This window comes from Columba livia, chromosome 18 (genome assembly GCF_036013475.1).
Source record: "Columba livia isolate bColLiv1 breed racing homer chromosome 18, bColLiv1.pat.W.v2, whole genome shotgun sequence".
Lineage (NCBI taxonomy): Eukaryota > Metazoa > Chordata > Aves > Columbiformes > Columbidae > Columba > Columba livia.
This window is the reverse complement of record NC_088619.1, coordinates 9,116,527-9,130,584: the sequence shown is the minus strand read 5'-3', so window position 1 is coordinate 9,130,584 and position 14,058 is coordinate 9,116,527. Positions and strand designations below refer to the sequence as shown.

General features: G+C 44.8%; 1 protein-coding gene across 2 annotated transcripts; it reads left to right on the top strand.

Annotated features, from left to right (window-relative positions):
- The first annotated feature begins 5,380 nt into the window (after nucleotides 1-5,380).
- On the top strand, nucleotides 5,381-12,364 carry SUMO2 (small ubiquitin like modifier 2). 2 transcript variants are annotated; one of them, XM_065034079.1, is made up of 4 exons: nucleotides 5,381-5,633; nucleotides 7,163-7,294; nucleotides 10,126-10,197; nucleotides 11,284-11,662. In XM_065034079.1, the coding sequence occupies exons 1-4, from the start codon at nucleotides 5,388-5,390 to the stop codon at nucleotides 11,293-11,295; spliced, it is 462 nt and encodes a 153-aa protein (XP_064890151.1). In that variant the 5' UTR covers nucleotides 5,381-5,387; the 3' UTR covers nucleotides 11,296-11,662. The 2 variants fall into 2 exon arrangements, with proteins under 2 accessions (XP_064890151.1, XP_064890150.1); XM_065034078.1 differs by lacking the exon at nucleotides 11,284-11,662 and adding an exon at nucleotides 11,699-12,364 and having other exon boundaries at nucleotides 5,412-5,633.
- Nucleotides 12,365-14,058: the final 1,694 nt, after the last annotated feature.

Here is a 14,058-nt window from a genome sequence, read left to right as displayed (position 1 = left end):
GGAGTGGGGCGGGAGTGGGGCGGCGGGGCGGGCCGGGGGGCTGGGCCCCGCTCCGCTCTCCCCGGAGCTGCCGCGGGCGCTTTTCCCTGAGGCCGAGCGCGGCTGAGGGGCCGGACAGCGCCCCCGGAGCCCTGCCAGGCGGGAGGGCAGGTGCTCCCCTGGGGTCTCTGAGCGGGGCTGAGGGGCGGGGAGCTCCCCCGAGGCCTCCGGGGCTGGTGTGTTGCTGCTCCGCCGAACCTCGTCTTGGCCTCCGGTGGGGAGGAGCGGGAGGACGGAGGCTGCTCCATCTGCTTCATTTTCTTGTGTCGGCGGTTTAAGTGCCGCGTGGATGCGGTGCTGGCTCCGGGTGCGCGGTGATGTAGTTGTTCAGTCAACGTTGTCGTTGTGTTCACTTCATTGACTCGATTGCCTTGTAATAACCACTTTCTCTTATTTCTTTACGCACTGCAAACACCCGAAGATAGATGAGCCTCCAGGCTGTTGAAGGTGACATTCTGTAGAGTTGCAGAAGCTCCCAGGCAAGCTCTTTGGTAAAGCTGACTAATCACATGCTGTGTGTCGTGACTGCCGTGGGTTGCCCGCTGGTTGGAGAAGGACTCGTAATGAAGCATTAGATCCATCGCAGCAGGTCGGGGAGCCGAACTGGCAGGTGTCAGACAGAGCTCTGCTGTGCACGTGTGCATTATTCGCTTACTCAGGGTCATGAGATCGTTCCCCTTCTCTGCCTGGCAGGGGTCAGGATGGGGGTTAATACCCCCAGAGATGGGCAGTTTGCTGGGGAGATGACTGGAGACTCCCTGATCACCTGTCTGTGAACTGGGAGCTCACATACTTATGGGTTGGACTTGAGTATCTTAGGGGTTGGACTCGAGTATCTGTTAGTACCACGGTGTGATAGAACACTAACCACATGCTGCTCCGTTCCTTCCATTCTGCTGTCCTTCCCATCTCCGCATACCCCTCACTCTTTGCCTATCCGTCACACACTCGTTCAGGGATATAAGAAAAATCTTAGCGATGTTGTCTTGCTGAGCTCACAGCCAGAAGCAGCCAGTCCCTCTCAGACTTTTTGAAGAAGCTCACTAAGAATTAATTTTTCAAGATAGCTTAAATCATTCTCTGTCCTCGTATGACAAATGCTGCAACACTCCACTGCTAAATTGCCTTTTTTAACTTCATTTGCTGCTGCATCCATCATTTCCAATAAAAATAAAGCTGGCAGTTATCTTTGGTAAGAGCATGTTGTGACACCGATCGTGCTGAGAAAAGGAAGTGGCGTCTGTTCAGGTCAGTCAGGAGGAATGGCTTGTTGCAGGGTAGAACAACTTAAAATAACTCTTCAGAAACCTGCTTGAGAAATTTAAGATTAATCAGTTTTATCCTATATTGTAAGAGTAATTGTAAGGGGAAGGGGGAAAAAATCAAGTCCTGATGAGGTGGGAAATTACTAAATTGCAAAATAGGAGGTTTAGAAGATGTTTCATGACTTGTGAGCAGAGGGACAGGTCAGCATCATGAGCAGGGAAGGTACCGAACAGGCAGTGCCCCAGGGAAAAGTTACTTTCTGTTCCTGGTGCTACACTAGTATTAATGAAGAACAAACCCTTGATAAGCCACTCAGACCTTTAGAGTCCAGGTTGAGCAAGCAGATTCAACCCTACGTGCTTGCCTACACCTTCAAATAACTGTTTGCTTGCTATTATTGCATTTTACGAACTGCAAAGTAACAGTTTTGGAGGGGCTGGAGTAGCTTTTGTAGGCTTATACTTGTTAATGTGCAGTAGCACACATTTGTGCTGTCTTAATGTCCTAAAGATCTTAATGTCTTAAAATCTCAGTGTGAAAGGGAACATGTTGAACACCCGTAGTCCCTGCCCTCTTCAGAAGAGGGTGGAGAATTAAGCCCAAGAGCTCTGCAAGACCTAGACATGTCACATTTCTTCCTAATAAACCTGCTGTACAAGAATGAAGCAAGGCATGGAAATACTTCAGGAAAGAACACGTGGATATTTTTTTTTCCGCAGAGATGGAATTTCTCTGGAATTCTCACTGTGATCCTTCCCCGTTCACTTCCCTGAACTCGGTGCATTGGAGGGGAGGAGCTCAGAGGGACACAAAGCTTTGCCTTTGCCCCCTGTGCTGCTGCCTGGACCCCGCAGGTCTGCGTCCTTTGTAGTTCCCCGTGTGGCTTGTCCCCTGCCGCTCGCTCTGGCCAGTTATTTTTGCGGTTTTTAGCCCTCTTTATTGTTAGCTCCACTGGATCTCCTGTATAATGTGAGTTTCCTCTGTGGCTTCATTAGAAGAAAAGCCATATAAATAAGAGGTTTGTAGAAACCTGCTCTGATGGGGAATCCGTGTGACACCAATGGTGATACAACTGAAACAGTTTTCAGGTTTTTTGAGCACTTTTGCAGTGGTAATGAAATCCTATATGTTATCATAAAATCTAGTGTATTTTCCTACCTCCTTTTAGGCAGATTTGTTCTGCTTGTGATGCTGGCCTCAAGGTATGTCTCACTTAGCGCCATTCCTGCATTCAGTGCTTTCATGCTGCCCTCAGGCCTTGACCAGTTTGATGCCACCTCCCAAAGGAATCCTCCTCCTGGCCCTGCAACACAGGGATCTTCAAAAAGGGAGGAGGAAGAGGTGGAGAGCAAAGAAAAACAGGACAAATCGAGCAACGTCAGTCGTCAGTCTTGTGACACCATTCCTCACAGTGGGTGGCTTCTCTGTGATGTTGCATCATTTCTAAAAATAGAACTTAAGGTCTTTTGGGAAACGCACTGGTCTTTTGTTCTGTGAAGTGCCCTGTGTGTTTTGAGCTTTGCTTAAAAAAGCTGTGCATGAAGTAGAAGAATAGTGTGGGATTAAAGATGCTTTATTTCCTTTTTTTTTTTCATGTATAGTCCTGCTTCTTCATGATGATCATGGACTTGAGAAGGTCCAAATGGCTTTGCCCATTGCTCTTCAGACCTGAAATATAAGGTGAAGGGAGATCATAGGAGAGATACCCTATGAGACTGTGCTAGAGGGATTTGGACAGACACGCATTGTTTTCTCTAGCCACAGGTGCTTCTTGCCTCCCAATAGCTTAAATAAATAGAAAAATAATAACGAATAATTAAATGCAGGGAAAACAGGCAGGATAGACTGATTGGAACAGTCTTTTGATGATAAATCAAGGAAAATGACACAGATAGGATTGGAAAGTACATCTCCAAGGAGCATCAGTTTGAGCCGCAGTCACAATTTAAAGCAGCATCTCAGTTGCTTTCCTGGGTCGGACCAGACCAAGCTCTTCCAGTGTCTCTGATTTTTCCAGAACTGATTCACAAAGACCTTTAAGAAGGAGTAAAATACTAAAGCATTCTATGAAATTTTAGATGACATTTGATCTTCCAGAGTACTGGAGCAGGGAAATTTTACGATACATGGGAGCCCAGTCTACAGGGAGATGGTAAAAGACTTCCCTACCTGTTTTGTGGAAGCTCGGCTGGCTGTGCAGGCCATCTTCACTGCCTCAGGTGAAGAGAAGCTGCCCAATTAACATATTCTGTGATTAAGTTGCAAAAGACGTGCCCATCATTAACCAATTGACATGATAAAAGCTTTCTGACTGCCTGCAAAACAAGGGGATATTTTTCAAGGTTTAGATCCTGACAAGAGGGAGACAGAAGATTAAGGGACACATTGTTTAGAAGCAGAGTGCTTAGGTTTTATTTAACTAATAATTAATAGATATAAGTAAGAAACTAATTATAACTAACGTAATTATTTCTTAGTATAGATTTGTGTCAAAATTTTCAAAAATTGTAATGCATATATGATATTTATGTGAATATAAGGAACGCAAGAGCATCCAGTCGCTGGAGCACTTACGGAGGATGATCCCCAGTGTTCCCCAGCACTGATAAAATAAAGAATGCTGCTTAACATTATAATTGACTCTACTGTGAGGTTTATTTCTCTGTGTTATTTTCTTCGCTGTGGACTCAGGTAAAGGTTCAGCTTTCTGTCGTCTTCTTCTGTTTCCAGACAATTCCAATAAAACAAAAAAAGCCCCTGTGAGCATGCACACAGAAGGGAGGAACCGGAATGTGAAGTAATGTGACAAAAGGCAGAGGAGTGGGATCAGAATCCACAGAGAGAAGCGAGCATGAACTCTGTATTTACCTTGTAAGTTGAAGTTTGTCTTCAGTTGATATTTCACTACTTGGGCAGTTTATTGTGGACAAATCGCGTCTTGTAACTTCTCAGAAATGGTGCAGGAGGTGCGTTACGGGCAGGCCTGCGTTTTGTCCCGCCAGGAACGGGGTGTGTGACCAAACGGCCACCTCTGCCTCACGATCCAGAGCACGCGGACCACACGGTAAATCCATCCTTGAAGAATTTACAAGAGCCATTTTTTGTGGTGTTTCTTTCCCATCTCTGTGCTGTAGAGAAACAGTTGACAAACGACGACTGCGGGTGTGGAAAAAAGGCTCAGAAACTGTTTTGTGGGAACTTGCTCAGTGGAATCACTGCAGTTATGGAGAATTTCTTCCTCCCCTGCATTGGCAGGAACTTGAGGGAATCACATTATTAGTAGTACATCCTCTCACTTGCATATTACAATTTTTGAGGTGCTTCATCATGTCCTTAGGTTGCAGAAGAATGGAAGTAAACCTTGACTGCAGTTCTTTTCATTGTGTTAAAGATGCGTTTTTCACATAGCAGAGGCACAGCGGGTCTCGGTTCCCTCTGCAGACACCACACATCATTTCACTGAATGTCAGGGGTTGGAAGGGACCTCAAAAGATCATCTAGTCCAATCCCCTGCCAGAGCAGGAACACTTCGGGCCTCGCCTTCCCTGGGAGGAAAGCCAAGGGCTCGGGAAGTGCCGTGGGTGGCTGTATGAGTGTCACCCATAACGCAGCGAGGGCCATAAAATGGGAAAAAACGTGTCAGGTTTGAGGAGGACGAGGTGGAGGGGTCATCCACGGGGGAGCGTCAGGTGAAGGTGCCGGTGGGGACAGCGCAGCAGCCCCAGGAGCGAGGGCGGCCAGCGGAGGTGCCGCCGGGGCGCTGAGGGGCCGCTGAGGAGGCGCGAAGGCGGTGGACGGGGGTGGGCGGCCGAGGCCCGTTCCCGGGCGGTGTGGGGGGAGGGGCGCGGGGCGCCGCGGCCCGGCGGCCATTTTGAGGAGGACAATACCCGCCGCACGGCAGGGCCCGCTGCGCCCGCCGGGCGGGGCGGGGGGGGGAGGGCGCGCGCACGCAGCGCGGGACAGCAGCCTGGGCGCGCGCACGCTCCGCCTCCCGCTGCCGCGTTATGTAACGGCCGGGGCGCGCGCGCACTCCCTCCCTCCCCCCCGCCCTGTCCCCGCCCCCTCCCGTCCGGCGAGGCCCAATGGGCGGCGGGGCCGCGCCGGAGGGGGGGCGGGGGAGAGCCCGGCGGACGGGGCGGGCGCGCGCACGCACGGGGGCAAGGCGCGGCCCCGCGGCAGTGCGTGCGCGCTCCCTTTCCCCCCCCCGCCTTCCCCTCTCTCTCTCTCCTCTCTTCTCCGCCGCGCTCGGTCGGTTCTTCCCCCCCTTTGTGAGGTGCTCGGAGCGGCCCGGACATCGCTCACTCGCCATGGCCGACGAGAAGCCCAAGGTGAGGCAGGCGCCCTCCCGCCCCCTCCGCCTCCCTTCCCTCGCTCCCGCCGCTTCACTTCGCCCCTCGGGCTGCGGCGGCGGGAGGCCCGGCCCCGGCCCGGCCAGCCCACAGCCTGCGCTCCGCCGCGCCGGCTTTGCGCGCCATTTTCCTGCGCACCAAGGGCCGCGGCGCCTTCCCGCCCCGCCGGGGGAGGGGGGGCCGGGGCCGCTGCCTCCCGGGGCGGGCGGGTGGAGGATCCCCGGGGAGGGCGGCGGGGAAAAGGAGGGGGGCGAATCCGGGCTCCCTTCCCGCCCTCCTCAGGGAGAGAGGCAGGTCTGGAGGCGGTTGCTGCCGTAGCCTTCCTCCTCCTCCTCGCGGGGCCGGATCCGGCCTCCCCTGCGCGGCCGGCGGTGGCTCCGGGCTGGCCGGGCCGCAGCATCCCCGCTCGGCCCCGGCTGTGCGCTGGGGCCCTCGCCAGCCCCTTCCCACACGGGGCCTTTCCGGGGCGGGCAGCGCTCCCGGCCCCTTTGTGCTGCCTCTCGGCCCGGCCGCGGGAGGGGCCGCCCCGGGGGGGCTCCTGCGGGCGGAGGGGAGACGCGTGGAGCTCCTTTTTAACAGCGGGAACTAAAAAACACAGCGAAAAAATAACCAACAAAACCCAACCAAACCCAAAACACACAACCAGCGAACGCCGCGCTGCTGCCAATTTTTCTCTTCTTCTTTTCTCCCCCCTCCCTCTCCCCGTATTTTTAAACTGAGTTTGAGGGTGGTTGAAAATACCGAGCAGGCGGGTGCGGGATCTGTCACATGGCGGGACCCGCACCCGGCCCGACCCCCCAGCTCCTCCCGCTGAAAACAAAGATGCGGACGCTGCCCGGCGCTGGGGGATCCTCGCTGTGCCCCGCCGGTCAGAACTCGGGATCGCAGCGAGCGACGCCAAGTTGGGTCGTCGGGATTTCTGCGTGTGGCTCCCAATGGGAGCACGGGCATCGGACTGCTGGTGCAGGAGGGGTTTTGCTTAAACGTTTTCTGAAGGAGAAGGCTTGGTTCTATTCCGATTTTGTCACCTTCTCAGATGTAGTCATTTAAAGTGTCTTGAAGTTTTCTTCACAAGTACCTCGACTGAGATGAAAAAGTTTGAGATGTAGTAAGAGACTTGCTAATGGTTGAGATCATAGTTACTACCTAAATAAATTTATTCATTTGGCACTGTGATGTTGCATATTATTGTGCCCTTGATATTTTTTTTTAATTTGTTTTGAAACAACGGCCCTAGCAAGTCTTCACTGTTACTTTGCAGGGTAACCAATCTCAAGAATGACAACTGATGAGTAGGGTTTGGGGTTTTTGGTTGTCAAATAAAAAGTACTGACCTTTATTTCATAATTCAAAGTTTTAAGCTGATAAATACCTACAATATCTTTATTTCCTCCTTTTTGATGACCTGTTGCACTTTGGTAAAATGCGAACTTCTTGTTTCATACCTTTTACAAAAGTGTTTTTTTGTTGTTGTTGTGTTTTTTTTTCTTCTTTTATTTCCTCAACAGGAAGGAGTGAAGACTGAAAACAATGACCACATTAATCTGAAGGTGGCAGGGCAAGATGGGTCTGTGGTGCAGTTTAAGATTAAGAGGCACACACCACTTAGTAAACTAATGAAAGCCTATTGTGAACGACAGGTACGGTTCTTGTATGATCATCAGGGGAGAGCTGATCTCCAGAGAGAACTGAACGCAGTAAAGTCTGAAAACTGTGTAAATATGCCAAATGATAAACACATAACAGAAACTATTTGTGTTGCATTAAGTGTATTGTTCCTAGGGTCTGTTATAGGGTGGACTGGCAGGGTTGTGACAGGAAATGGGTGAAATAAAGATCTGTTGTTATCTTTGTGAAATCTGCATTACAGGTGTAGGCTGTTGGGAGGTGGCTGTTACTCCACTGCTCAAAAATATCAGTATGGAAGGGGTGCTTTAGAAACCCGTGGTATGAACTCTACGATAGTTGAGTGATAATCAGAGGTATTTTTATAACTCTGAGTAACTTCTTGGTCTGGTCATAGACTTCTGGTTTATTAGCTTAGTACTGTTGCCTTGAGAAGAGAGAATATCAATGAGTATTTCAGGGTGTGAAGGTGTCTAATGTCTAGCTTGAGAAGTTTATACATTTAATTAGGACCTTTGTTTTTTCTCTCGTGGCCTTGTTGTCAGTTTAACCCTCTGAGGGACAAAAAATGCATTCTGCTAGTGTAGTGGCAACTGCAGCTGGGCTACTAAGTTGGAGGCAGCTATTGCAAGTTTAAAAAACACCTGTGTAAGAGTAGCTCCATTTATCACTTTCTTCTGAAGCTTTTGATTAGGAAAACTTTGTCTCTGCTGTCCATGATTTCTTAATGAATGTGTGCCTTAAAAAGTTCCGTCTCTACGAAAGGGTTTGGAATTGGGGAAGGTTTATTTTTTAATAACAAAAATTCAGCGATAGTATAAAATACAATAAAATAAGTATAAAATGGTGAGGTAACTATTTTGCCACCAAGCAAAACAGACTAATTCACATACAGAGTGGCAAAAGCTCTTCAGTTTACCCTTTGCTGCAACAGGATAGTGATACAAATAAAGAGAGGGAAAATCAGCTCTTGCTAATACATCCTTGTGAGCTCATTTTTCCTACCTCTGTCATACGTGCTCATGTTATATTATGAAAATCACTGTGTATTGCTTTTTCCGACCATAAAGTGCAATTATATCTGTCTTTTTGGGACTTTGAGGGTCGGTTAAAGATATTTCTGTGGAGATGGGCTCGTCTTTACATTTCATTTTTTAGGTGTTTACTTCTCAGACTTTGGTTGAAGGCATTTGTTCTGTGTCTCTAAAAGTTAGATTTTGTTTGTGTTCCTAACTTGGCACACCCAGTCTTAAAATCCTTATGCTGTGGACTTCAGATTTAATTTTGGAAAGGTGGAAGCTGTGTAGAGTAGAGAATTCAGGAGCTTTAAAGAATGAAAATCATGTATTTTATGTAGTAGACCTAAAATTGAAGTAACTAAAGCTTGAATGGTATGTTTAGATGATGAAGACTATTTGTGATTATTTTAAGTGGGAAAAAATCATCCATGGGATATGCTTAATTTTTTGTAGATACTAATCTCACCAAGGTACAATTTTTAAGTATGTTTTCAGCTGTCATTTACTCAGCTTACAAAGTTGTCAAGAACCTGCAAAAAACCAACACTTTTGGAGTAGGAAAATATATATTTTAAGAAACAAAATGCCTGAGAAAACGGTTCAAACCAAATGTTGCTGTGCAAAAATGTGTTGCTGCCTTGACACTCGGCCACATGGTTTTCCTAAGCGGGATGATGTTCTGAGCCAGCGCTGCGCAATCTTCGCCACACTAGAGAAGGCATTTTGCTGTGAACTATAAAGTCTTGACCAAAAAGTTTACTCATATTCTTTATTAAAATCAACTTCTCAAAAATAATTAGCGAGTTTTCTTTCGTGTGTTGTATCTGCTCTTGCGTGGTGAAGCACAGGTGGCTTTTCTAACTCCTAGTGCCAGCACAGCTCCATGCAATCCATTGGATTTCCTCCAAAACCAACCAGACTTCTTGCATTTTTAGTTATTCTGTAGAGATAATAGAGTAGATAGAACTGGGAAAGAAGTAGATACCACTGTTGTTAGTTCTGGTTGTATCCTTGATCTTAATTAATCTTCCTTTGCTCTAGAATACCTTTGAAAACTTGTGCATTTGAAGCTTGTGTTATTAGTAGGAGGGATTGTTGCTATTTAGTTCTCTTTTTGAATCTGTTGGCTCAAGTGAGAATGAGAAATGTCTTCTGGGGGATTGGAGAAGTCAGCAAAATTACTGTTGCATGGTAGAAATGCTGGTTTGAAATACTGTTCAGTAGTTTCTGGAAGCAGAAGGTTTTGTTTTGTGGGGTTGTTTTTTTTAAAGTTCCAGCTCTGCATGGATAAACTTTGATCTGTTGCTTTCTTGTTAATAGGAATTCAAGGTCAAAAAGTTGCTATTGCCAACTCTGCTGCTGCAGATTAATAGATGGTGCTTGCATTTCTGTAAAAAATATTTTGGAATACCTTTGCTTTTGGGGAAGATGAAAAAGGAGCATTAAATATTACTGTTTGACATTTGTTACCCAAAGTGTTGCATTTGATTTTTAAGTGAATTATTTAGAAGCACTATGAAAATCCTGGCCTTTGGGTTGAGACTTGTGTACTAGGAATTGCTTTATTTTAACGTACAGTCAGTGGGGGCACTGTTGCTTCTCTTAGTTATTGGACACAATGCAATTTTTAATACAAAACAGATTCTAAGGATTTGTAGTGAAACACCTTAAAGTCAGTGCATGAGGGGAGTAGGAAAACTATATTGTGCATTATGAATGGTGGCTTGTAATGATCGTGGTGTAATTCCAGTGACAAGTTCAAGAGTAAACTAGTGAGTACTTTGACACCAGACTTACTTCACTTTGTGTTACTTCTCTTTGTCCAGGGGTTGTCAATGAGGCAAATCAGATTCCGGTTCGATGGGCAGCCAATTAATGAAACAGACACACCTGCACAGGTAAAGGACAGAAGCAAGGCTGCAGGAATTTATGCTTCTGTTTCATATATAATACTGGTGTAATTGTATCTGTTAGTGGTAAAACTTGATTTTTTTTTACCATTATTTTGGTATAACTAGTTTAGCATTACTGGAAAGGGAACCTTAATAAGTCTGTATTACTGTAGTAATAAATTAAAATGAAGTGCAGTGTACAGGTGGTGAGTCTTGTGAAACTGTCACTTTATTGAGTCACAGCTCTGAAGTAAGAATTGGTAAGTTAAGAATTGAGTTATTTTCTGAAGTAATGCCTTATTTTTTTATAAGAGCTTGTCAGGATGTTTTCAGATATCCTGTTTGCAAACTTATATTTGTAATACTAATTTTCTGTTATTTGTAATTTGAAGCTCCGTTTCATCAGCATAAAATTAATGAATACTGTGAAGTTTGGGTTGTCTGTAATAGAGTAAAACAAAGGCCATTCCAAGCATGGTTCACTGCGACTCTTGAGTGTTTCTCTGTAGCTCCATGTAGCTGTGTTTAATCAGCTTTTCCAAGTGATAGAGTTTTATATGCTTTTCAGAACCACTTGTTACAAAATAAGGGACTCCTGTTTTCAGAAGTTTTATAGTAGATTTGTATTTTCTAAGCAGTTTCTCCCTATAGTGCGCCTCTTATGGCCACAATCTATGCAGCTTTTTACCTTGGAATACTGATAATTGAGGCAACAGGGTGCTTTTCTTTCCATCCATGTTATGCTGAAGTTGAGGACCAGTCTATTTATAGCTGTAGTAAATGCCATAGACCAGTTTGATTTCCTGGAGTAGAAATCGAGACTGTTTAGAAGTATAACTTAAATTAGTTTTAGCAACTCCTTCAGTCTTGGTACAGACTTTGCCAGTAGGTCACATTAACATCCCAGGAATATAAACTGTAAAACCTAGAGTAAAAAAAGAGGTTTATATTAATAAATTATTGCTGTTCCTCACTGGCAGTTTGTTACATCGTTGACTATATAAAGTGTTTTTAATTTTTCTTGTGCTTGCTGATGCTCAGTTTTACTGCCTGGTTGGGCCAGGGGCCTTAATTATAGTCTGCTTTCTTTAGTGCCGTAGCTGAAGCCATTTGCACATTTGAACAACAGCAGCAAGGTGGAATTGTGGCAGTGTTCTAAGGTAAACTGAGGAAGTAAATAGGAGAAAGAAGCAGCAATGGCAAGAAATATGAATGCTGATCTTTTCCTTAGGAATCAATACAATGCACCCTGAAGTTACATACTAGAGTTTATTCTAGGACAACGGATATCAACTGGCTTCTTTTTTGTTGTTTTCCATGAAATGTCTTTGCTTTTGAATTATGGTGAAGCAGGTTAAATGTGCAAAGTGATGATGACGGAAGGGAGTGGGGCTGGGCTGGTTAAACTGTGTAAAAAAATAAACATGGAGATAGGAAATGTAAGAAAACCCAGCCTGTAGTAGATACTTGAAAAGAGCTGAAAGCCTTTTTCTCCTTTCTGCTGTAGTTGGAAATGGAGGATGAAGATACAATTGATGTGTTCCAGCAGCAAACAGGAGGAGTTTACTAAAAAACAAAAAACACACACAAAAAGAACGCCGCTACTTTCCAGTCCAGAACTGTGCTCCCGCAGGCGACACATCCGCAGTTAGAAAAATGAGACGAGACTTGGTTCAGCCACATCCCGACTACTGCAGTATAGTTTTCTCTCTTCTCTCTCTGATTTTTTTTCCTATTCCTTCTATTGTACATAAAGTAACTGGTGTATGTGCACAGACATAATGCATATTTTTTTTAACTAAATGGCCAATGGTATGTTTTGATCAACATTTAATGGAGATGGGGTGGGAAAACAAACTGGTTCTGTGAAAATGCCCCTTTCTCCGTTAGTGGCATGCTCCTTCTACTTTTATCTTTATATTCCAGTAAGTTATTTTGCTCTCACTGTTTAAAAACAAAAACCTTGCATACCTTGTTTGATTGGATAATTTCAATGTTTTTCTTTTATCATTGTAAAACCAAGGACAATTTTATAACTTTTTTGTACGTAGCTGTTACATGTAGAGCAATCTCTGTCTAAGTAGGGATAAATTACTCTTAAACAAAAATCCTAGATAGTTTTCCCTTCAAGTAAAGCGTCTTGTTGTTTAAATAAACTTCTTGTTTAAAATAACCAGTTTTCTTTATTTTTCTGTGGAGTAATAGTACTCAGAACTTGTATTTCTTTCTCTGCAGCACTTTATGCTTCTCAATTCTCAGCTTTCTGTGCGGTAAGTAAGCATAATCCCCCTTTTACAGTCAGAAGACTGCTGGGAAATGAAAGGCGTCCTTGAGACCTCTCAGTCAGTAGTTGAACTGGAAATAGAAGTCGGTTTTGCCTTTTTTGTGTGCGTATGTGCGTGTTTGGCTAAGCCAAAGAAGTTTGATTAGGCAAACTGCAAAATACCGGACTACTTATGCCATTGGGTTGAGCTCTTTGTGTCAGTCTTTAGTAGAAACATCAATATTGTTAGAGCAGTGTGTTTAAAACTGTATTTGAACGATTTCTGATGTGAACATGAAGCTTAAAAGAGCAAATGATTTTGTTAACCATTCATTTTACCATGGTATCCAATGGAAGATGGTTGGAAATGTAAAGCAAAAATAAACAGTTGAGTTGTGGTTTTGGGTGTATTTAGCTATGGTGGTGTAGATTCCGAGCTCTGCTTTACCCTTACGGTGTTGCTGCTCCAAGTGCTGCAGGGAGCCGCTGACAATGAGTCTTCTCCACAAGGCTCTTGAGTTTTCTCATGGGGAAGTTTAGAGGTTGCAATGAAATCCATGAAAGATCATATATCTGTCTTTATATCTGATGATAAATCTGTCTATTCAACAGCGTTCTCGTCACGATGTCCTGGGAATGTTCTGATATTTCATAGTGTTTGCACTAAGTTATGGCTCTTTGAGGTATTAACTTGTTAGCGGAGCTCGCTTTTTGGTGGTAGCTTTGTAATGGTTAATTCAAGAAGTGGTTATTATGCCTGTGCCTCCTGGATCTGGAAATCCTGTAACTTTGTGGCAAAATGATGGGTCTGTGCGTTTGGCTCATGGACAATGATCTGTTTAACTTGAGACACAATTTTAACATCTTTGATATTTACATCAATTACATCTAATGAAAATAGAAGAAAAATAACAGTTATTTTTGCAGTTGCTTTAGACTCTGTAGCTGAAGAATGTGATCTGTCATATGCCATTGCTTTAATTCCAGGGAATTCTACTGCTAAGCAGATTATTTCTTATTCTGGTATGTATCTTGTAGACTTCTGTGGTATATTGCAAGGTTGGAATTCCCTCTTGTGAACAAGTGTTGTCATATCCAAACCCCCAAAGGCCTGGAAAAAACTTCCTTGACATAAAGGGTGTGGGGGAAATACATTTCAACACCTTTCACGGGTTTGCCATGGAATATGTTCCTCTTTGGCTTTAGAATCTCTGGCTTTGCACCTGGCCAGACTTCTGATAACAGCGTATAAAATTCTTTCAACTTGGTGTCATGCCAAGACTTCTCCCAGGAGAAAGTTGTCTTTATCTTGTTTGGCCAAAAAAGATGTTTGGACTTGCTTTAGTTTCTTAAGAAAAGGTGAGGTCTCCTTAAATATGTTTTGTTTGTTTTTCAGCCCAGCTTAAGACTCTGAAGTTCAAAACTCCCTGCTTTGCTTTGCCTACTATTTTTTCTTTCCTGAGGCAATGTAAGACAGGTGACAGGTACTGAATGGCAGGCTTTGGAAAACAATGTCTTAATCTCCTGAATTAAGTAGAGTGCTTACTTCATCCATCATGTGCAGGATTCACCTATATTTCTCCATTCCTCGCACCTTTTTGCTC

What these genes read in the sequence shown, in the direction of transcription:
- SUMO2 (XM_065034079.1), top strand. Translation starts at nt 5,388, where the DNA reads ATGGGCGGCGGGGCCGCGCCGGAGGGGGGGCGGGGGAGAGCCCGGCGG. An exon ending in TGGCCGACGAGAAGCCCAAG is followed by an intron (nt 5,634 to 7,162) that starts GTGAGGCAGGCG and finishes TTTCCTCAACAG; the next exon opens with GAAGGAGTGAAGACTGAAAA. An exon ending in AAGCCTATTGTGAACGACAG is followed by an intron (nt 7,295 to 10,125) that starts GTACGGTTCTTG and finishes CTCTTTGTCCAG; the next exon opens with GGGTTGTCAATGAGGCAAAT.